The sequence below is a fragment of the Melopsittacus undulatus genome, chromosome 1 (assembly GCF_012275295.1).
Source record: "Melopsittacus undulatus isolate bMelUnd1 chromosome 1, bMelUnd1.mat.Z, whole genome shotgun sequence".
NCBI classification, from domain to species: domain Eukaryota; kingdom Metazoa; phylum Chordata; class Aves; order Psittaciformes; family Psittaculidae; genus Melopsittacus; species Melopsittacus undulatus.
In genome coordinates, this window is record NC_047527.1 from 13,574,769 (window position 1) to 13,599,388 (window position 24,620).

General features: G+C 40.4%; 2 protein-coding genes across 7 annotated transcripts in view; one reads left to right on the forward strand and one right to left on the reverse strand.

Annotated features, from left to right (window-relative positions):
* MRPL13 (mitochondrial ribosomal protein L13) overlaps positions 1-3,043 on the forward strand; it is a 34,757-nt gene extending 31,714 nt beyond the window's left edge. Inside the window, exon 7 of the mRNA XM_005143831.3 lies at positions 2,739-3,043. Coding sequence (XP_005143888.2) covers positions 2,739-2,763 — 25 coding nt within the window. The 3' untranslated portion in view covers positions 2,764-3,043. The remainder of the gene's footprint in view (positions 1-2,738) is intronic.
* Positions 3,044-5,798: 2,755 nt separating this feature from the next.
* The window catches only part of COL14A1 (collagen type XIV alpha 1 chain), a 117,587-nt gene continuing 98,765 nt past the window's right edge, over positions 5,799-24,620 (reverse strand). For 4 of the 6 annotated variants that reach the window (XM_034061399.1, XM_034061328.1, XM_034061371.1 and 1 more), the window contains exons 41-48: positions 22,887-22,940; positions 21,882-21,953; positions 19,946-19,981; positions 19,451-19,517; positions 18,758-18,946; positions 9,163-9,240; positions 8,056-8,211; positions 5,799-6,716 (exon numbers count right to left, since the gene is read on the reverse strand). In XM_034061399.1, coding sequence (XP_033917290.1) covers positions 6,391-6,716; positions 8,056-8,211; positions 9,163-9,240; positions 18,758-18,946; positions 19,451-19,517; positions 19,946-19,981; positions 21,882-21,953; positions 22,887-22,940 — 978 coding nt within the window. In that variant the 3' untranslated portion in view covers positions 5,799-6,390. Of the gene's footprint in view, positions 7,277-8,055; positions 8,212-9,162; positions 9,241-18,757; positions 18,947-19,450; positions 19,518-19,945; positions 19,982-21,881; positions 21,954-22,886; positions 22,941-24,620 lie in introns of all 6 variants that reach the window. The other 2 variants (XM_034061486.1, XM_034061430.1) reach the window with 2 other exon arrangements.

The window sequence follows — 24,620 nt, forward strand, 5'->3', positions numbered from 1 at the left end:
GGATGTTAATTTAATTTGCAGAGTATTTTGCCTAGTGTACCCTGAACTGTGTTGTAATGCATTTTATGTGCAGTATAAAACTTCAGTAGGATGCATTTTTTTACATGTTTTAGTGGCAGACATCTGCTGCACAGAGCAAAGTTCAGTATTTTCAGTGAACCCATTATACTTTGCTTTTTCAGTAGATTTCAGAGATGCTACTTCCTGCATTCTGCCTCCTATTTCCCCTTGTCTTGGAGCCTGCTGTCAATATGCAGCAGGGCTTTTTCCCCACAAATGATATCTTTAATTATAAAAAAAAGAGAAGCAGGTATGTGAAGCCCTGCCTTTGGGTGAATTTCTGAACCATCTCTTCTAGAAGATACTAACTACTTCCTTTGTTTCCAAATGCATTAACTGGGTGCTTTGCTGGGGAAGGGCAAAAGTGCTGCCATTGAAGAACACTCGTGCGTGGATTTATGTCATTTATCAATGAGCAGTTACCCATTGGTGTTCACAAGTAACATAATTCTCTCTGAGTAGACGAGGTTTTTTGTGGGTTCATATTCTTTGTCTGACAAAATATTTATAACACTTTTGCCAAAGGCGGTGTTTTTCAAGGCTTAGCTTTCCTAGTGCCAAGGACTCTAAAAGCAGCGTCTGTGGCCTCAACAGGCAAGCACTAGTCAGCATAAAAGCCTACTGTGGCAGTAGAAAAGGCTTTAAAAACTTTTGTATTTGTTCACATGAGTGTTTTAGTGTAGAAAATCCTGCTTTTAAGCTTCATTAGCTTTGTAAGACTGCAAACTGAAAGTCCAGTGTTTTATGCATTTAACTTTTAAGACAGTGAGCATTAAGGTTGAAATGCAGATTACAAGCAAGAACAAAACAATAATTGGATTTTCACCCAGAGCAAAGTATTAACGCTGCAGCACTCCAGCCTAACCTGAGATTGAAGTTTTAAATGTGCCATTCAAATAAAAATGCAAAATCCTTTGAGCAATTGCAAGAGACCAAATAGGCCTATAAAAAAGAGTAATAACTATAAGCTCCAAGACAATGATGTCTTCACCATGCGGCATCTGTAAAATCTTTCAGCACAGGTCCACCTGTGTAGGATGGATGTGGTGATAAAACTTCTAAGTCTCTGCTGAGAATTTTTCAAACTCCAGCTCTCTGAACACACCACAGGCAATGTGATACAAGTATATATCCTGGTATGCAGGGGTGAGATCTGAGTACTGAAACCGGGGATTCTAGGGAACGTGACTTGACTTCTCAGTGCCTATAAGCCATCAAATGTTGAGACTGTTCAGGTATTACTGCTTATAGCAATCCTTCCATGAATGAAAGATACAAATCCAAATGTTAATAGAGAATTAAAAATGGAAAACAGAGAAGCTTTACAATTCATTACAGTGGGACCACCCGCTCATCTTTATAGTTGTTATTTAAATTTCATATAATCATCAAATTTTATACAATACACTTGAAATAGCACAGACTGAATTCTGGAGCTGCTTTCGCATGAGAACCTACAGGCTTGTACAAGAATTGAATGAATGACTTCACTGTCTGCTTTTAATAATCATTTATGAAGAAAATTAATGATAAAATTTACCACCATTGTAAATTTAGCTTGGTTCGCTATTTGCTGTTGTGAATTGCAGCTTTTCATGTACTCCAGGCTGTTTTCATTCAACTTCCCATTAAATCTGCTGACCCTGTGTCCCATTACATGTTTCCAAAACCTTTGTTACTACATCTCTTGTTCAATTCAATAGTGAGAGCCAGTTCACGTGACCTGTTTTGGTCTGTGTATAAGAGAAGCAGTCAGAAGAGTCAAGAACGAAGGTCTGCTGCACTGATAACAGGTTGTGTTGTCACAGGCAGTGTGAGTCAGGGGTGCAGATGCTGTGAGGAGCATCCCGTTCATGCTGAGCACATGCAGGTTGTGTCCTGAGCACGTCAGAAGCCATCACCCTGCGCTGTTTGGGTTTTTTAAGGAACTGGGCAGAGCCCTAACTTCGCTCCAGGGCCTGTTAGGAATGTAGACCTGCATCTAGCCTGCAAACTTAGCATTCTTCTAAAACTCTTACCTAGTCTGAACCTCGTGGTTTCAGGGAGAGTGTGGCTTCTGCACTAGTAGGTGTGTGGCAGGCAGAGTGAGTGATGTGATTGAAGAGGGAACTGTGGAGGATTACAAACAGCAGCCGGTTGTCTGCATGTTTTTCACATTTGCCATCCAAGCAGAAAGGATGGCAGAAACTCTAAGATGCAAAGTAGGTTTTTGTTTAAATCATTGGATTTAATTATCCCAGCAGTGTTGTGGTGTACTGTGCTTTTAACTTAAAACTTGCCGTCTTATGCACAGGTTAGTCATTTGTTAAAAGCAGAGAGAAATTAATACTGGAGTTTAAAATCCTTGTGAGACTGCATTCAGTTAAGGATGCTTTTTGGTTTGTTTAGGAAAGTAGGAGTGGCTTGTAAGAAACACTTTGACCAATAGCCCTGATGTCTGTAAATTCCAAAAGGTTTGAGCAAACTGATTTGTTCTGTCTTTTTTATGTAATCCAAAAAATACTGTTATTCTTCTTTAGCACAAAACTTCAAGTACCAGAATAAGGAAATAAAAATACATGTGGGTGTTCTTGCATCCTTAAACCAAAGTCCCTGCAATACATTCATTTTCAATGTCATACATTTGTAAAGTCCAATACATTTCTTAAAGACTTTTTTTTGTTGTTTTTTCTTTCCAGACCTAAAGATTTTCAGTGGAAGTAACAGCAATGGAAGAAGAATCATCAGAAATGTCTCTTCTCCTTGAAACCAAATTCTTTAACCATGGAAGTATCTGTGCATCTCTGTAAATCCTTCTGTACAGAATGTTTCTGATGGGTGTTAGCAAACTTTATTTAGAAAGATATAAAACTTACTGTATTTGAAACAGTTAAGAATAGATACTGTGTTGTTAATGCCAGCTGTACTCTGGTGCGTGTGGGGGAATTTGTTAATTACATTTGATTTAATTGTATTATTAAAGAATTGATACACTTTTTATGAATATTTGCACCTCATGGGAACAGTAAACTGTTTACTGAATTTGAGTATCTCACACTAAAGGTTGCAAAGCTTGAATTCTGTGCAGTAAGAGCAGTTGTGGTTGCAGAGCTCCCACAAGGGGCATACTGTCAGTAAATGATCTGATTTGCTCTTCTACTAAAAGAGGTGATCATCCTTACACAGCTTGATGAATGGCAGAGTACCAGTCTCAGTTCAGAAAAAGGGAATTATTCATGTAGAACTCATTCTCTCTTTGTGGGATGTAACATTGTCTGCCATAGAAAGCAGGCAGGCAGACCCCCACCCAATCTAGGCATAGCTTTTACAGATGGCACACTTTGGATTTACAGTGCTGTTTACCATCTAAGCCACCCATTTGGGGCTGTACAGGGTATTTTCTTAAGTGGCTGTTCCTCCCCAGGAGTAAATTCTGGCAGCCCAGCACAGATATTGTTAAAGACCTTACTGAAATAAAAGACAGTAAAGGCAGATCATATGGAGATATTCTTCCTTCTTTTCCCCTCTTAAGCCCAAATTTGATTTTGATTCAAGTCACAGGAACACACCTTCCTCACTTGAAGAATGTGTAAAAGAATGAAGTAGCAGCATATTTATTATGAAAACCAAATGAGGAAACTGGAGTAAGTGTTGAATGGTGCAAAAGTAAGTTTAAAATCATTTTGCTTCTGAAGATTATTTCCCTGAAGTTCATTATTTTGTGCACAGAAAACCCTCAAGTGTTTTCTGTATCTGTTTTATACAAGCATTACATAGGAAGAAAAACATTGGTTTATTTATAACCATATTTCATCATATGAACTAATGGGTTGTTATCAGGCATGTCTTTGGCATTCAGATGGGCTTATCCCAGGAAATGTTCCTGTCCAGTGAACACGCAGATTTCATTTCCAAGTCAGTAACCACATTTGGTGAACTAGTAAAAGTATTTTTAAAAGCAATAGGTTAAAATAAATGCCCTTTTTTTGCATAAGGACACGGTACATATACTTTATTGGGAAGAGCTGGGTGGCATCAGCTGTTTGTCCTGTGCTAAATACTTCACAGTCAGCAATTTCAGTTTCTTAGGCTGTCTGGAAAAACAGGAGCCATTCCTGCTTATTCGGAGACTGGCTTTTGGAGAAGATGTTGACCATATGCGTCTTTTTGGCACAGATACAAATCCCACATCATATTTTTATAACTCGGTGGTGCCCACCAGTGACTTTTTATTGCCAAGGTTTACCCAGGAAGTGAACATATGACAAATGATGCATGGAGCATTTTGGTTAGCGGGGTGCCAGTAGATGTCATTATGACGTTAAAGCAAATTAGCTGCTGCAGTTAAAGTTTGGGCTTTGGTCTATAAATTAAGTTATAAAATTTTAACAACTGTGCCTACTTTGTTACCCCCAAGTAATCTCTTCCTTTGTTTAATTCACTGCACGTACATCCCATATGGTGGGGGGGGCAGAATCTGGTTGCACTGAGACCTGATGGTGCACGTGTCCCACAGCCAAGGGCCCTGCAGGCTGTATCTCAACTGGGACTCCATGAGGTCTTGGTACAACATGGTGTGGGAGCATGCCAGCCAGGGAGGGGGCAGAGAGAGGTCACACTTGGGGTACATTCGGTTTTCACAGCCAAGGGCAAGCAGGGAAACTAATCATGTGATGCAGCCATAACCTGTGTTTAATTTCAGTAAGACCTCTCTGAATGTCAGCCCCGTGTGCCAGGCTATGGTACCTACACATGTGCACACAGCTGTGCTCATGCGGTGCTTGAGTATCCTGTAAACTGGGGTTAAACTGCATAAAGTCCGTTAGTTATGTTGTACTCTTCTACCAACTTGTACTTGAAAGGCAAGTCCAGGTAAGGAGATGACCTTCAGCTCATGTTTCATCAACTTTTCTCACCTTTCTCCAAGAAAGTGGTGGCAGTTGGGAAATAATGGAAAAACAGAAACAGCACAGTGAGGTGTACAGGCACCTTGCCAGAACTTGCCCTGGGATGGGCAAAGCTGTGCACGTTGGTTATGTGTGCAAGTGGTTTGTGTTGCCACCAAGGTTGAGTTCTAGGCCACAGTGTCTGAGATGAGCCAGTTAAAGTTTTTCATCTCCCTGGTGAGATGGGAGCACTGCTGACAGCAGCCAGAAGCAAGAGCTGACAGATCTCTCTTTTATGAGCAGAAACAGAGCCTGCCCAGTCAGGGCTGAGCCAGAAAACAGACCTTGGATCCACAGGCCTCTCCATGACCTTAGAGGGCTGGATTAAAGGTGTTTCAAACCTGTGCTTTCAACTTAACAGTTTTGAGCTTCTGCTTTAAATCCTGCTTTGATGCTCAGTCTCTACAGTACTGCTCAGAGCTGTTCATTGAGTCACTTCATAATTTACCTCATTTGTTTTAACATGATGAATTGCTTTGTGCTCCTCAAGTGTTTGGGCTGAGGTTTTGCCTTCCTTTCATCACCTGATCCATGTTGCCTTTGCAACTCTACCTGCTGGTCTTTTGACTTTGGCACGTCAGTATGCAAAATGTCATGGGCATAGACAGTACAACCACCTCACAGTTACTCTCTAGACTTGTTTATATATAATTTGGAAAATTAGGCTAAATATTGCTTATACTAACTGCCTCTATTCTTTAAAACAAAAACTGTTTTCCAAAAGTGTTGAAAAAAGAAAATACATTTTCTTTGCATTCTGCCCCCTGAAGATCTATCCAGTTGTTCCAAGTTAAAAATCAAACAAACACAGCCTTAATGTATAAAAGCTTGCCACTTTTATTTGCATACAAAACAGAAAGGAAAGAGGTTCACAATAAATTATCAGTGTGCTCCCATGGAATATTCTGGTGTATTTATATAATGTGGGTTAAAAAAATAGTCCATTAGCATAACACTTCTTTGTGGCAGGGTAATAAGCTGGGTTCAAAGAAACCTGATGATGCATTGTTTGCCAGTGAATGTAGTCAGGTTACTCTGCGAGTAAAGCAAATCATCCACAACTAACAGAACATAATCAACTGGAAAAACATGGATAACAAAACAATAACTATTCTGAGTGGGCCTATGTAAACCAACTTGCATTTTTTAGATACAGTTTGAATAGTGTATGAAACAGTACTCCAGAGAAGGGTCAACAAGTGACCTTTCATCATCATCTAGCACCAACCCACTAACATACTAAGTTTCTGGCATGCAAGATAATTACCATTACTTGTGTCAACTGGTCATGTACAATTCTTTCCTCCTTTCTTTATCAAAAAAGGCTGTAAGCACCTTGTGCAGCAGGAGAGGCACCTGAACAGAAGGCCAGATGCACAGAAAATGTTTCCCTTGTTTAACCACTTCATTGAGAGGGTGTATTTCCATTCACCCTTTTGCGTACCGGAGTCTTGGCGCTCCTTTTGGCTATCTTCCTTGTGAAGCGACTAATTCCTGGGGATCTCAGTTCAACGGCTTCCATCTCTTCCCGAACAGGAGTAAACTCTGGTTGAGCAAGATGCGGTGATGGATAGGAGGACTGGGAGTATGGGGATGGTAAGGGGTAGGACCCGTGAACTACGTACGGCTGCTGCTCACCATCATAAAGGTCCTCAGGGTCATAGATTTGGTAGGAGTTATGTGGCAACTGTACTACTGGGATGTCTTGATCAGTTGGCTCACCGTATCCACCTTAACCCACCACCACCAAGAGTATTCATACGGTTAACACAGGAGAAGGGGAGTAGAAAATTAAAGCACTCATTAGGAAATTGACATTTTATATATAGCTATATATAGTGTGTGTGAGTATATATATAGAATCTTTTAAATACACATCCTTTATTCACATGAAGGAACAGTGAAAACATTTAACAAAATTAATAAGCTGGAGCAATTGGAAACCCACCAACAGACAGCCAAGTTAGTTGGAAACCACCACCAGAATTTGTCAAATGTCCAGTTGTAATACTGTGCTAACTAAACACTGCACAATCTGCCTGCTTTAGCTTATTCCAATTATGGTCTAAAATATATGATTAACAGGCAAAAATAGGTCAGGCGATAATTTTTTGCAGTGCAAGGAAGCTAAGTGCATGTACAGCAGCTAGTGAGTTCATTAGTGGTAGTCAATATCGTTGATGGAAAGCACAGAGCAGTTCAGCATCCATCTCTGACCTTCAGCCAAATGAGACCTGAACCAGAATGAGCCTTTCACCTTCTGGATTGGTAGCCATTGTAAGGGATGGGGCCTTAAAACAGGAAAGGAACAACGGGGAGGGGAAGTGAGGAGAAAAGGATAGGAAGAGACGACAACAAAAACATTCAGGTAAGTAAAACATACAAATCACGGGCAGATTAAACCATAAACATCAAACAAATATGCCTTACGTGTAACATTTGTAGTAACTAGTGCTTTGCTAACAGAGTTTGATTTTAGGTTGGGCGACATGATTTTTGGTAATTGTGTTAACTCCCTCCCATAGTCTCTCCGTGCTATAAGATGGGAAAGTAGGATACAGAGAAGATGTAGAAAGGATCATTTTCTCCCGATTGCTTCACTGGTTAATAAAGGACACGTGCATCCCTGTGTCAGGTTACACTACCAGGGGTTTAGTAAGGGTCATGCTTTCATGCCATTTAGAGGCACACGGACGGGGAAGTTGAGCAACACATTTGAATTGAAACAAATGTAAAACTTCTGCTGTCATGAACATTAGGAGCTGGGGTTCAACACACAGATTGTGGAGATGGAAAAGGCTCATACAACTACACAGACATGTACAGGATGAAAACCCACCATGCGAAATCAGTTTTACGGGCTGGGACTGGATGGTGGAATTCCTTTGGTCACTGTGCTGGGGTCACCTTCTCTTTGTGTCCCACAAAACAGGAGCACTGGACATGGAGATTTTAGGGAGCTCCCCTCTTTTAGCACAAGGTTCACCAGTAGCCTCCATCTTACTTTGGCTGTTAGAAGATGTCAACCCCACCTCTGCAAACAGCAGCCGCCCGACTCCTGGCTACTCACCTCCCATGCCATAACCAGCGCAGGAGGATGGATCGCAATAGCCTGGTGGGCCAGAAGGACCCTGTAAGCCCGGGGGTCCTGTGTGCCCTGCTGGGCCTCGTGGGCCTGGGGAACCTGGTGGTCCTGGGCTGCCAGTACGACTTTCTCCTGGAGGCCCTGTGTAGAAGAGGGAGATGAAACATCTGAGTAGAGTCTTTCATAAAAGCAGGGAGTTGAGGCCACCTTGCCAGGCTTGGAAACCATGGCACTGAGCGTGCCTCAAACACTGCCAGGAGATAGCTTGAGCGGAGTTAGGCATCCTGGCTCTGATTCCCCCAGGCAAGCTGAGGGAAAGGCTGCAGCCTTCCTCTGGCAAGGAAGATGAAGCAGCAGCCAGAGAGAAGACCTGCTCCTGCTGAGCCTCCTTCTCTGGCCTCTGCTTCATCTTCCTTGCCAGAGACAGCTTTTAGCCAGGAATTTATCCTAGAGAAACATTTCAGCAAGCATCAGATATTTGGAAAGGCAGTTCCACGGGGGGAGGACAGCCCTGGGTGCCTGCGCAGCTCTTGATTCCCCAACTCATTTTCCATACGGCTTCTGGATAATGCTGTACCTTGATACTGGTGCTCTAATGGCCACAATATCCTTGTGATTCAATGCAATTCTACAACTGTTTCAACAGGACCCAGATATCACCCTCTGCTTTTTCAGGAGCTAAATATAAATCTGTGTGATTGATGTGCTTAATTCATGTACATTTCTCTGTCAAGTCACAGTTAGATATGACTTGGAGTCAATAAGAAAACAAATGCAGTTAATCCAGATAATTTTTTTCCTCATTTCTGAAAAATTATATTTTAAACATTAAAAGAAGTTTCAGGAGAAGCACTTTAATCACAGGGAAAAGGAAAATACTCGTGTGACTGATGACACCATCATGTGTTGCTTCACATCATATTACATAGTAAGAACACTGTGACATTAAGTGATGTAAGTTAAGGGGCCTAAACTACTGCATCTTCTGCATATTAAGCCTTAGAAGCAGAGGACAGAGCCATGCTGGTCTCAGCTGCTTTGCACATGGGTCGCAGTGGTCTAGTTTGGGTGCTTCTAACGTAACAACTTTACCTGTAGATCCTGGTGGGCCTCTGGGTCCTTGTGTTCCAACACCTGGATTGCCTTTTTCTCCTTTCTCGCCTGGTAAACCTAAAGAAATAGTACTCATCAGAGTCACATTTTGATCAAAACTGTGTGCAGTGTTTATTATTTAACCAGTATTATAGTTCCATATGCTATTTTTCATCTAAAAACAGATGGCAGAGAAGGAAGGAGGTAAAAATAAAGCATTATCTAGATCTTTTTCCCTCCCTTCCCTGACAGCTTCTCAAAGGAAACATGGCATTCCTGCTGCCATGGTGGTTTCATCGAGGTAGCATGCAGAGGCATTGGCCAGTTTCCAGGCTGCACTTCCTGCTGGAAAGCTGCCTCTGGACTATACCAAGGTACAACAACTATTGTAAGTCAGAAGAATCCTCAAAGCTTCACAAAGCTGCCTATAAATTCCTGTGTGGCTCTGAAAAGTCAGATTTTTAATGCTACAGCCAATTTTCCTTCATTCACCCACCAAAAAGAGATTCAGCATCAGATGGTTCTACACATAAATGGAGAGATTTAGCATGGGTTACTGCAGTCCTGTTAAATGCAAGAAAGGAGTTTCAGCACAGTCAAAAACTGTCCCCCCAAAACCCAATCTAAGTTTCCCACTCATGAAACTCTGATGTTTCAATACGTACAGCCATTGAGCTGTGTTCCTGCACTTGCTCATGGCCCTACACTTCTATCATAGGGTCTGATCCATGGAGACCACTGATCTTGTAATCCAGAGAAGGTGCAACTTTCTTTCAGCTTTCCATCTCTTTCTGCACCACCACTATGGCATCTTGTAAAAACTCCTTCTATACATAGCGATCACAATAAGTGGTGTCAAACTAAAGTAGGTGTCAAAACCATGAATTCCAGACCCTGAGTTTCCTCCGGTGAATTGGAAACTCTCATAAAGTCTATGTTTGATTTGGATGGTTCAAAGACACCAAATCCAGGCTGGTTTGTGGGACATTTCCCCAGTTTTCCAGACCTCCCAGCACTGGTAATTGCTTTCACTGCTTCACAACTTCCACACGTTCAGAGTCAATGCCAGTATAGAGCACCTTCATGAAAACAAAGTAGAAAGAAAACAGTTGTTGCCCCTGATGGGGTACTATCTGCAATTTAAACTGACCGGCCCCTTTCCTTCCCTTCTGCTCAGGTAACTTATCTCTTTGGGAAAAAACATCTAGAGGACACCTTAGTTTTGCAAGAAGCCATATTTTTTTAACTTCCTGAGCTTTTTCCATAGAATCATAGAATAATTTGGGTTGGAAGGGACCTTAAAGATCATCTGCTTTCAATTCCCCCACATTCCTCTGCCATGGGGACACCCCAAGCCTCCTCAGAGATGCTCTGAATCACTTCTCTGCCCAGCCTGTATTTGTGCTTGCTATTGCTCTGATCCAGATGCAGGAATTGGCCTTGTTGAACTTCAGGGGGTTCACATTGGCCCTCCTCCTTAGCCTGACAAGGTCCCTCTGGATGGCATCACTTCCCTTCAGCATGTAGACTGCACCACACAGCTTGGTGCTATCAGCAGACTTGCTGAGGGTGCATCAGTCCCACTGTCCATGTCACTGACAGACGTGTTAAATAATACCCACCCCTGAGGAAATTTACTCATCACTGATTTCCACTTGGCCATCAAGCTGTTGACTGCAACTTTTTGAGTGCAGCCATCCAACTAATCCTTATCCACCACGCAGTCCATCCATCAAATCCATGTCTCCCCAGTTTAGGCACAAGGATGTTGTACAGGACAATATCAAACGCTCTGCCTAAGTCCAGGCAGACATCAGTTGTTCTTCCCCTACTCACCAATGCTGCAACCCCATCAACAGAAGATGGCCAAATTTCTCAGACAGGATTTGCTTAGTGAAGCCATCTTGGCTGCCACCAATCACTCTTTATTTTCCATGTGCCTTAGAAGAGTTTCCAAGAGGATCTGCTCCATCGTGCTGCTGGGTACCGAGATGTAACTAACTGCCCTGTAGATCCCTGGGCCTTCCTTATTTTCACTTTTTAAAAATTGGGTTATGTTTTCCCTTTTCCAAACAGCAGGAGCTTCACTGGAGTGCCACAACTTCTCGAGTATGATGGATAATTGCTTGGCAACTAGATCCGCCATTTCCCTCAGGTTTCACAGATGTATCTCATCAGGTCCCATGGACTTGTGCACCTTTGGGCTTCTTAGATGATCTCGAATCCGATTTTCTCCTACAGCAGGCATTTCTTCATTCATCCAACTTTCTTGGGCCCCTCTTCCCTCCAGGGCTTTATCCCAACATACACATCCAAGCACATACCTGAAGACACCAAAGTCTGCTCTCCTGAAGTCCAGGGTAGCAAGCTTGCTTTACATCCTCCTAACTGCCCTGAGGATCTTGAATTCCACCATTTCATGGTCCCTGCAGCCAAGGCTGCCCTTGAGCTTCACATTACCCAACAGTAAGGTAAGGTAAGGTAAGGTTCAAGGTCCAGCACAGCACCTTTCTTCATTGTCTCTTTCTATCACTTGGAGAAGTAAGTTACCATAAATGTGTTGTCTCTCCAACCGATATTGTTGCTCCCATGAGGACCAGGCCTTGTGAACATGAGGCTGCTCCCCTATGTCTATAGAGGGCCTCATCTGCTTGATCTTATGCAGAGTGTTACAGACTTTTGGATTATAAAGTGTCCAAAAGGTAAGTTTCAGGAATTTTAAACCCATGGCCTTTGGTAGCCCTATATCCTAAATCTCACTGAAGGTCAATGGGTCTTCAGTATTTAAATGACTTAAGCATCTTAGAATTTGCTAATATCTTTTGTTCTGGGATTCATAGCAATGCTACACATGGGATTCCTGCTCTCAGAGACTGTCATCCAAGGCCAGGATGAACCTCCTGTTTGAAATTTTGTTAGTATTTGGTTAGCAGAGTTTCAGTTTCAGTCAGAAGGGCTATCCAGAACCTCTGATGAATGATTGCATTGTATAGTGTATCTAGTAAGCAGTCCCCAGTGGCATATATATGTTCTAACCTACATTTATATTCATGGGGGAGCCTACCAAAAAAACTACAGCATCTTTGATCGGCAACTGAATTCCACTCATTTTAAAGACAAATTTATTAGGCAAACATCTTGTCCTACATTACAAATGCAGTTTCCTACCTAGTATTTGCTTATTCATGGCTTGCTTCAAACATATGGAAAGACTCCTCTGTGGAAATTCACTACTACTGCTGCAGGCCTTTTAACAAGGTAAACATGTCTAAATTGTCTTTTACCATATATGACCTGAAAGGAAATCCTTGCCAAATGGTAAAGCCAAAGTCTGTATGTGTGGATTGCTTTGATCATAAGAAGACTGGCCCATGATAACCATATGGAATCTACACAGATGTTTAGTACAAGGGCCATTAGTCATCCTACTGTACGATAACATGACATGGTGACTTCAAAGACAATGGCCACAACGTTTTTAAATCATAGCTTTCCACACACTCCATTATTATGCTTTACATGCACAAGAACACACACCCATACGTGATGCTCACAGAATAAACTGCAATAAGGAATTATAAATATGGAACAAATCCACTCAGGCTAAGAAGAAAATGTTCATTCTGGAGCAAGTTATGAAGCTCTTGCGCAGAGCAAACCTTTGAAATCACATGGATATCAAGTTCCTAAAGCAAACATGCTGAAGGCCAAGATACATGTCTGTTTCAGGTTTCTTTTAGTCTAATTTCCAGTAAAGTTTACCCAAGTGAAAGAGAACATAAACACTGCAACAAGAATCTCACATGCGTTAAAATTGAGCACTCCATGGGCTTCCCTAACAGACTTTCCACCAAAGCTTTTTAATGGGAGTAAGTTAACAGATTTACAGACCTCCTGGTCATAGTTAGTGGCTCCCTCCTATAAGTGATGGAAGATTCAAAATTCACCTATTTTAACTTCATATCGAGGTCATCTTTGCATTTCATGGGAGCTTAGCTTAAGAAAGTCCACTAGACAAGACATCACTGCATCTAAGTTACTGCAATGGTTAATCACTGTCGGGGTAAAAGTATGTATCAAAATCTGTCATTTGAGTTAGTGGCTTCAAATTCTAGTAACTTTCATATTTGTGCTCTGAACATATTTCAACAATGCCATCAAACTGTCTCTCCCCTTCACACTAAACACTTTTTTATGTCTTGTCCCCATCCAAAATAAGCAATGGCTCAGGTTCAGTCCCATGGAGATTACAAGCAACTGAAATCAATTATTTCCAGCACTGCACTAAAGGCATCTCTGATAGCACCAGTTATGAAAGCCAAACCCAAGATCATGAACAAATTCTATAGCAAATTTAATGTCTAGGATTTCTGCATGAAAGGAAAGCTTAGGTATTGCTTGTTTATTTATGTCTTTAAGAGAAGATTGTCCTGTGAGGAGAACTGCAATTAAATATTTGCAATTAAATGTTGCAATTAAGAAAAATTAAACTGCTACAAAAAATCTCCTTCCAAAATATTCAGTTGTAACCATATTGTATAATAGCACAGGATTATTTTGTCTCTTATTATTCAGATGAAGTTACAATTGGAAATAAAGATATGTAATTGACTCAACTGGCAAAAGTTCCATATAATTCCATTGGAATTTTGCCATTAGAGCTGTAAACATGAGGCTTTTGATAACACATGTTTAACTAACGCTTTCATATGAAGCCAGGAAGAGAATATGGATAAAGCTGTACTTGAGAATAGTGACTTTCCCAGTGACAGCGTAGGTATTTATTGTATTTTAATCACAGTGGGATGGAGTGAGCAGCTACAGGCTTTGTGCATAACTTCAGGACACATCATAAGAGCTGAAGTACAGCCAATAGTAGTAGAATAGCTACACTTTCACAGCATCTGAAAGGCAGCAGTGCCACAGCATAATTTCTACTACAGCTTTCACATTTTTCCTCAAATTGAGGAAACTACCCAGATATTACAAAATAACTGAGCGGGGAGGGGATGAGATGAAAAACCCATGCTGAATCTTTCCTTTTCAATATTATTTTGCAAAGTCCCAGCTACTTCCTGAGCACTCAGAAGCCGGACACGAGTTATCTGAGTCTCAGTTCATCAAAATACAGTCAAAAGATGTTCAAACTAGCTGAAATAAAACCAGAAAACAGGGCTGTGAACTAGTTACAATTAAAATAGAGATGACTGCTGTGAACAATCAGTGTTTGGGTTTGGGTTTTTTCCCAAGATCCTGTATTTATGTAAATATGGAAGAGAACAAAATTCTGTTAATTTGTCTGGTATTATGTACTGTAGACCTCCTTAAACTTTAAATCACTAATCCAATTCAAGTGGACAGTTGTGGCACCAAGAAAATGTTATTGTTGCTAACAAACACAGGTTGCCAAGGATGTTTCTTTCCACATCATTAGAAAAATGCAACAGATAAGATCTCACAGTGTACAGTTAAAGCAATAATTAACTGGGAAAACTAAATAACAAATGTCTTGGTGTGATTCTAATCCATTCACTTATGTCTACACTGGATGAAAGTAGATCTTGGCCAGCAGCAGACACCGAGAACTGAATCTGTCAAGAGAATGACTTATCCTTTCCCACCGAGGTGGTCTGTTGTGGAAGGACCAGCCCAGTGTGTTACTTGTGGGAGAATATATCCAGGAACGGGACACTCTGGACCTAGGAGTTCAAGTGGAGGTTTCTAACAAAACTCCAGAATGCTCTCTCAATCGAAGCCGCTTTTCAAAGCATCTGATTAACACCTGGCAGAGTGACAAGGCAAACAAAGGAAAAGAAGCCATTGGCCAGGCGTGTTAGCAGAGAAGTTCACTGATGTCAAGATCTCTCGCTGCTGTTCTCCAGGAAAGCTCTCTTAGTGAGTGATTTCTGACCAGTTCCACACACTGCTTTGAGGATTTCCCTGTTCTTGCAGTCTGGGATTGAATGGTTGGTGGGCAGGAGAGGCGAGTAGGATGAAACATCTAACCTCCCCTCACCTTTTCTCTTCCCACTCTACCAGCACCCTGCCACTCAGCTTAGAGCCAGTAACAAGTTCTTGCAGTAATCCCAATAAATTGGACTGTGAGGAGAAAAAAGCAACACTAATAGATAAACAAGTCTTTTTTCCCCTTCTAATATCTATTACCTTTTAGTATGCTCTATGCACTCCCTCGGGAGTATAATAATATAGTATAGTATAGTATAGTATAGTATAGTATAATATAATATAATATAAGTATACATTGTGACTTGCTGAGCAAGTTAAATACAAACAACGCTCCAGAACACAGCAAGGAATGGGGTCTGAGTCTATTTACCCTCCTCTATCCAGTCACTGGCAATTAAAACCTCTTCCATCCAGAAGCAGAGCCATTTTAGTCTGCTACTTCACTGTATGATATGTAATTAGGAACCAAGTGATTCACAATGCACAAGAAACTTTCAATCATTCTCCATAAGCATGAAGGTGGTAAAAATAATTTTCGCTTTTCACTGCTGCATTTTGGGGTTAGCTTAGAGCAAATCCTTGAAATGATTCTGAAATACCCCTAGGGTCTGTACAACATAAAAGGTATCTTCCTGCTAGATAAACCGCTACTGCATCAAGCACACATCAGTCTAAAATTTCAGTTGTTTCTGAAGAAATTAAATCCTCAAGGACAAATTACTCTACATTTTTACCTAGCTTCTGAATGAGCTCCTTAGTCTTCTTTCCAGATTCTGTGCAAGGCTCCAGTTACATGGATGTCCTAAAATTCATTTTCACCCAAATAAACTAGCCAATTATTTTGTCTGTAAGTTTACATGTGGATTCTTTATTCCTAAAAGAGTCTCACTTTAGGCTGTAAATACTGTAAAGACTCCCAAAATTTGGAACCACATTTTACAAAAATATGCAGAGAGCACTGGCTGACTGATTATAGTTCTTGAAGGATGCTCAGCAGGAGCTTGTTCTCTGCTTACTATAAACTCCCCACAAGCACAACCTGCCACAACCAGTCCCTTCTAACATCAGTTATCTGTGTAGAGAGGAAAAGAGCAATATTCTTTTTTAACATGTTTTTACTCTTTCTGTACTATTGCCAGTGCTGCTTCTCACATATCAAAAGCATTAGCAGTGGGTTAACCCACATCATGTTTCATTTAAATGACTACATCTAATCACACTGTAATTTCATAGTAGTAAAACATGTGTGTCTGGGCATCAGCACAACAGATGCAATGGAAAATAGATGCTAAATACTGGACAGATTTCCCCTTTCGTAGCCTGGCACTTTGGTTCCTCTGTTCCTGCAGCCCTAGCAAAACGTTCTGTGACAGTCCCTGCCTGAGACGCCATTTAAAATACACTAGTATTAGTATGGAAACAACTACCCTGAAATCTGCATTCAGTCACTCCAGATCACCACTTAAGTTTAGCTCCTCATTTGCTGCCTCTTCTAATTTTTATGGAATCACAGAATGGTTTGGGTTGGAAGGGACCTTAAAGCTCGCCCAGTTCCAACCACCCTGCCATGGGCAGGGACACCTTCCAGTAGATCAGGTTGTTCAAAACCCCATTGAACCTGGCCTTTCTTCTCTACTGGTCTCACACTCTCTCATTTCTCCTTCTTTCTTGGCGATGTCTGGTCCTTGCTCAGCTGGAGCAGGCAGTAGCATGACTGAAAGGTCAGTACCCTAAACCTTGCTTCTTGTTTCACGATGGTAATTAGAATTACAGTCTTGAGGGGAAGAAAGGAACTACAGACTCACAGGTTCAGTCAAAGACATTCTTTAACTCTGATCATCATGGCTGCTGTGAACTAGAACTATTAAGCTCCTTAACTGAACAGTCTTCATAGCAATTCATTTTTAAAACCCCAGTTAGCAGACATTTTAACAGCAGCAGCAATTCATTGCTTTTGAATATCACATTTGACTTTGGGTTTTTTGGTCACTTCCTTGTGTGATGGTCTTAAAAACGCTTTCACAATTACAGATCTACTCAGTACTACCTCTGTGAGATTAGTGCTACTCTGATGCACCAGACATTGCCGGGGTTGCACAGAGAAGGAGTACATTAAAACATGGAGTTTGTTTCTTTATTAGACAATGCCTGTGGAGGGAAGGAGAGGATCAAGCCTACACGAAGCAAATTTATATGGCATTTTCTCCTGTAAATTTTGCTGCTCTTAGAAGTCTTTTAAAACACAAAAGGAGAAATTTAGGTTTTGTGTTATTCTGCACAACTCAGTCGACTGAGCTAGACGATCTCATTTATATTTGGACTGTGCTGTACACACCTAACTTTTTAAACACGTGTGTTTTGTCATTTTTGTTAAGGCTCTGTCCTCACTAATAATATATATATATATATATATATACATATATATAAAATAAGAGGTTTGTTGTGGCCAAGAAGGCAAATGGCATCCTAGGGTGCATTAGAAAGGGTGTGGTTAGTAGGGCAAGAGAGGTTCTCCTCCCCCTCTACTCTGCCTTGGTGAGGCCGTATCTGGAATATTGCTTCCAGTTCTGGGCCCCTCAGTTCAAGAAGGACAGGGAATTGCTTGAAAGAGTCCAGCGTAGAGCCACAAAGATTATTAAGGGAGTGGAACACCTCCCTTTATGAGGAGAGGCTGAGGGAGCTGGGTCTCTTTAGCTTGGAGGAGACTGAGGGGTGACCACATCAGTGTTTACAAATATGCAAAGGGTGGGGTTCAGGGTGATGGAGCCAGGCTTTTTTCAGTGATATCCAGTGGTAAGACAAGGGACAATGGGTGTAAACTGGAGCATAGGAGATTCCACGTTAACATCAGGAAGAACTTCTTTACTGCAAGAGTGACAGAGCACTGGAACAGGTTGCCCAGGGAGGTTGTGGAGTCTCCTATGTTGGAGATATTCAAGGCCCACCTGGACAAGTTCCTGTGTGATGTACTCTAGGTTACCCTGCTCTTGCAGGAGGGTTGGACTGGATGATCTTTTGAGGTCCCTTCCAACCCTTGGGATTCTGTGATTCTGTGTGAATACCTGTAAATCAACAGCTGATTGTATTACTTCTCTCTGACCTCACCAATTCCTCTCCTTAATCCTGTCAACCGCTGATAAACTAGGATTTTCCCCTTTTCTTATCAACCTTGCTCCTGCCAGATAATCATAATTTAGAAGTATTCAGACTGACACATTTCAAGTTTACCAGAAAAGCTTGGTTTTTCCCCAGCACGGACTTATCAGTTTGCAGCTTTCTTGTCTACTTGTCTTTTATAAGCTCCTTTGCATATACATGTAGAGATTAATCTCAGTTGAGAGTTCTACTAAGATGAAAGCATGATGTGATAGGATGTGCCCAATTAGTGCCACCAACACTCAGCAGTTTAGGCATTAAACCTCTGTCTGATCCTGCCAAATCATGCTCAGCAAAGCCTACATTGCCTTCATGATTGAATGTCTCCAGAACTTTCATTATGGTCTGTGTTGAGCTCACCAACCAGCGAGTGAGAAGACTGTTTCTCTCACATTTACACAGTAGACAGAAGCCATCGGAATGTATCAGACAAGGGAGTTACATTTCTGTATATATGAAGTAAGAAGCGTACCTCTTTCTCCTGGTCTTCCTGGTTGACCGGGGCTTCCTGGAAACCCTTGCATGCCTGGTGATCCTTGTTCACCCTGTGGCCCTGGAGCCCCTGGCCGACCTGGCTCACCAGGAGGTCCTGCGATGGTTCGTGTTGAGACAGACTGGCTTGGAATCTGGTTCAGAATCGAGTTATATCTTGCCATATGACCTGGCAGGAAAAGAAATGTCATCATTTTCAAGTTTCAGTGAAGAATCCAGTTCGGATGAGTTTGAACAGAGCACTGCAGGTCCTTAAGGCTGTGATCTGTCATGCTTTGATAATAAAAAGTTGTGTGCTTGTTGGTGGAAAAATATTGGTTTAGGGAGTACCCAGAAAATGGAAGAACTATTGTGTAGGGTTTTATTTCCTTACTTTGGTTTTTTTTTCATGTCTATAAGTATTTAAAAGTGTTACAGCAGAAACTTTTGTATATTGTAATAGCTTGGAGACAATTCAGGTTGTTGGGTTTTTGTTAGATGGCTGATGCTAATCAGCTGTAGTTAGACATAAATAAATCCAGGTGAACATAAATCTAGTTGGAATATAAATCTTTACTATCTAGCCTAAAACAAACAGATCCTCCTGGATGCTTTGAAAAGCATCATATTTGTAATTGTGGCAGGAAAAGATCCATTCTAGAGATAGAAGTATATTAACTATTTATGTACTTACCTTGGATGAGTTGTTCACACACTTGACGAGCAACAGCACGCACCATTGCTTGGGACTGGAGATCACCCTGGATAACGACAGCAGCAGTGTCAAAACACAGTATGCATCATTTCTGTCTTGAAAACGCTTAGAGCAATGAAATGCATTTACTATCCCTGAGAGATTATATCCTCACAGATGAGAAGAAAAGCCAAATAAGTTTTGAGATTCCCCTGGTTCCCATTACTGTTTTTAGCCAGCAAACAAGAGGTCTGAGAAGATAACCTTAGTGATAGATTTGGGAACATGCTTAATGCCACATACTTCTCACATTCAAACCATTAATATAGCTACATATAAGACAATGTCTGGAAAAGAAGAAAAGTTTTCTTGATTACATAGAGAAAATTATTGTGCCTGTAAACAGAGAAAGATAAATTGACAGATAAACTTTTTATGAGAGAGAAAGCTAGACGGGAAGAAAAAAAATGGTGGCTAACAGGAACATAGACTTACCCGCTCACCCCTTTCACCCTTAGCTCCAGGAGGACCCTATGGAAAGATTCAATACAAAATTAATTCTCATTTTGTTCTCACTCAAAAATTTTAACATCCAAACATTATCTCCCTTGCAGCATCACAGCAAAAGCAGAAAAAGTAAGCAAGCTTTCAGGAAATTATGTGACAATAACAAATATACTTTTTCTGTTTCAGTACTCAACAAAACAATTTACATGGCAACAACGATTTTCTCAGGGGGTTATCACAACTGAATTCTCTTGTTTAAAATGGCAGCAAGGGCAAGCGACTAGATGATGCATTTCACGTGGCTGAAATGGGTCTAATTATCACTGAGTCTAAGGAAGAGAAGGCTGATGGTAGACAAAATATCATTCTGAAATCCAAAGCATTTATTGCACCAATACTCTGCATCCACTATTAACAAAGTCAGCAATGGGATCAAACTGGGAAACTGAGTATGACTTTACAGATGATGTAATACTAGAGCGATGTCAGGAATCATTATGGAATGGAGCAAATTGTCTACAGCAGTTACAGCTTCACCAGTGGAGGTTTTGGGGGTAAGCTAGATGACCTTTTAGGAACTCCTGAAGCAAGGAAAGGTCTGCGTGACTGATGCATGGTTAAAGCACAGCTTATTCTGGCCTGGGAAAGAAGGTCTCTTTTCTATTACTCTACATTTTGAGAAAGGCCCTTACTGAAGCTCAATACCTTTTCCCCCAGCTAGATGTTTTTTTCAGAACTACTAAAGCCCAAACAGTCACAGCAGAGCTTTTATATAACTCACAGGAACAGCAACACTCTAGGATATTTAGTTTGATATCTGGAACATGTGTTTGGACAGGAACTGAAAAGTCAGCATGTTATACATTGATAGTAATGAGTTCCATAGCTCATCAAACTTCCTCAGTAGATCTCATGATTACACTTACTTAGAAACTATGCAGAATTGGATATTAGGTTATTATCTTTGCTCATATATTATCAGTTGTTTTATTTCCACCTAACCAAATAAAAATGCTTGTACTGGACTAAATCTCCAGAGCAATCTGTATTTTGAAAGAAAAAATGAAAATAAAACTATTCTACAAATCAAGTCAGAAATACAAAATTGTCCCATGTCTTTAAATAGAACATTCACTGTGACATGTAAAAAAAAAATTATAAGGCTTTATAATTAATCAAGTGATCAGATGTTAAAATGTGAATACAAAATATTATCTGTCATCAGAACTGTTACAGAACAAAAGAGGTCCACTGTAAATCTCTTATGTAATCTACACTCTCATTTTAGAGTTGCAGTTCTTTCTTCTAATCAGACTATTTTGGGGGGGGGTTATAATAAATTAGAATATCTGAAAAACAAACTTAACATTAGAGGTTCCTAATACTAATTTTTGGTATAGAGGGTATAATTTTCTACTCAGTGAAACTGACGGTCAGATTTATAATACCATCCTAGAAAAAGCCCTGACCATTACTCAGTTTTTGTACTGTAAACCCATGAAAGTCAGTTTTTATTCATGCAATATTTTCACAATTTGAAAATCAGAATAATATTTTGGAAATACTCAACTTAATAAATGTCAGACTTTAATTGTCAGAGTTGTTTGAAGTGAAAAGGGAATAAAGGAGAAAGCAATTACACACAGACTACAAATTCACATACTGTTATGTTTTAACTTCCGTAATTTAATCACATGTTGTGACTCTCTAATCCCTATACTGCAGATATCATATTATGATCAACAAATAAATTTAGTCATGAAGAATGAACAAAGAAGGACCAATGTGCTGTTTTCCTTAGCCACTAACTGCAAACAGATAGTTAACTATAAATATGAAGGAGTTCTGTAAAACAGTGAAGCTGGGGTCAGAAATGAATTAATGCACAACAACAAATATAGCAGTAGTAATAGATTTTACTCACAGGAGCTCCAACATCACCTTGTGGCCCCTGGCTTCCAGTAACACCTGGAACACCTGGAGCACCAGGTATACCCTACATAAAGAGAAACAAAACAGTGGTGATGACAATCGACATCCATGAATCCTGATGAGAGAAATACTCTGTGATGGGGAAGTACACACAAATAGAACTGCCAGTCAAAGACTGGAGATGCTGGGAGAGAGGACTAAGTAGTACATGTTGCAGGTAAAAGAGCATCCAAAGCACAGCTCTGAGAAAAGCACTTGAGAAAAATTGATGTGTTGCTTGCTTTCTGGAGCAGTCACAGATTGCTGAACCCCTGGACTAAATCCTGTGACATTATTACCATGTTCCAGGGGGATGACTCTGAATGTTCTTTGTAAAAAGAAGATATTTTCTTGAAGCATACTCAATACAATCAGCAGTTTCACTGAATGTCTTAAATCTACCAAGAAGGCACTAACTTTGTGCGGCTGCCCGACCTGAGAAGACTGAATCAGAATCAGATGAGACTGATTCTGGAGGCAACATATGTCTTGCTGTGAAGGCTGAATGTGTCCTCTGCTGTCTTCCTTGATTACTCTATGAAAGCATTAGAATACATGCACCCATCTCCACCCCAAAACAAACTTGGTGGTTCATTTAACTAATAATCCTAATTGGAATTTCTCATCAGAATAAAGTGTTTCAAATGTTAAGAGCACTAATTCTCTTTATATAGTGCAGGTACTTGACTAAGAACAAAAAAGCTATGTAAAACAATCTGTTGATGGAACTGTCTCTCCTTCCCATGTGAAACGTTTTGTCCTGAGTAAGAAAAAAGTAAAAGTGGAAAGAAATGACGTGAGACAAGCAGCTCTCTGCCAACCCCATGTGTCATGAGAATTTCAGCTTCAAGGAAAACCCTTGGCCTTGGGTCTATCCACTGAATCCTAGATAACAGAGTGACCTGCCATCCTCCCAAATCCTGTCTTTACAGTAACAAATTCTATGGGCCATACTCACCGTTGGGCCAGGAGGTCCTTGTGGGCCTGTGGGTCCATCTTTGCCAGGAAGGCCCTATAAAAGAAAAATATATATGCAGTTTTATCAGCCTTTTGTATGTACTTCAGGAATTTGTTCCATTTCATCCAGAAGATTTTTTTTTCCTTTTTGTTTTTTGCTTTTTCTTAAATTAATAAGTGGCACCAGTTGTTTCGTGAAAGAAAATTCCCTTATTTGCTGAAAAGGTGCTATGGTGTCAGGGATATAAAAAATCCAACTAATCTCACAATGCTTTTGAAGTGTGAAGCAGCAATGCAATACTCTTTGTACTGGCAATTTTTACCTTTGAGTGAATTTAACTTGCAATGCTGCTGCCATGAGGTAAATGAGAGGGTTGCTGTCAAACTTTGTACCACAACAGGGGTCACACTTCTACATCTGTTCTCACTGGCTGCAACTATTCACAGTCCCACTGATTAAGTGCTGAAAGAGCCTATCTCTCTGCCCTGCAATACTCTACATATGTACTAGCTATCACCAAGGTCCTGATTCAGGAAGCAGCAAGAACGCTCATGTGGTTTACATTATGAACGTGTTTCAGAGCTTCCAGAAATGAGAGCCAAAAACTAAAGATAACTTGGAAACTGAAAATCAAGCACATCATAGAAAAAAAGACTGACCAGATGTAGAAGAAAATACACTATTAATAAAGTATTCTTGCAAATTAACCAATATGCACATTTTGTAACCACATGCTATAAAGCATAGGTTTCTGACCAGGGTGGTGATAAGTCAATTCCTCAATTACTACACAGCCTAAAAAGGAGAAATGTGATCTTATCTCTGGCACAGGACCAGAATAAAGAGGTGAGAGCAGAAGGGAAGAGAGGACATGAAAGTGTTTATGCTGACACACACAGTAAAGAAAATTCTAGGCCTCAGTATCTCCTAGAGCTTCAGGAAAGAAAAATTACAACTTTTTAATTTGTACTGTTTTTTCCTGAAACTTTATTTGACATGATTTTAGTAATGAACATAGCGTGAACGACTAGTTCTATGCTTTACATAATTTGGAAACTGTGGTTCAAACCTGCTATGATATGGCAGGAAACAGTGGCTGGGGAACGTTATCCCCCATGTACCTGGAAAATATTCTTTACAATTCCACTAGAAGGGTGTTTCACTGATAAATAAAGCCACATCATAGTAATTCATGTTATCTACTCATCCTTGGAGTTGATAAGGAAATGCTTTCCTATTTCTCAATGTAGCCAGATGGCTCCTGAAACTTCAAGGACCAAAGCAGCTCCCCTATCACAGTATGAACTAAAGAAAATGTAACAGCTAAGTGGCACTGTAATAAAGATACTAATAGTGTCTGTATCACAGTAGTTATAAGACATATACAGAGAAAAGATTACAAGTCTAGCTCAATTAAATAAATCTGCAAAGGAAAGTTTGTTCAAGGCTTTAAAATTGGTGATTCTAGAGGAAACAGAGAATAGTATAAGGAACTTTGAAATGCATTAAAAATTATAAAATAGGGGGGTTTATAGTCTGTGGAAGAAGCATTTAATTGTGAACAGTGTTTTAAAAAAATCAGTGATAACTAGTCACAGTTTTATAATAACATGGAAGTGCCTAAAAAGATAATGCAAACTAGAGAGTACACAGTAAAACCTTCAGGAAGACTGATACGTTTCACTTTTTGAAGCAAAGATTTAAAATCTGCATTTGTTAGATGTGAAAATTCCT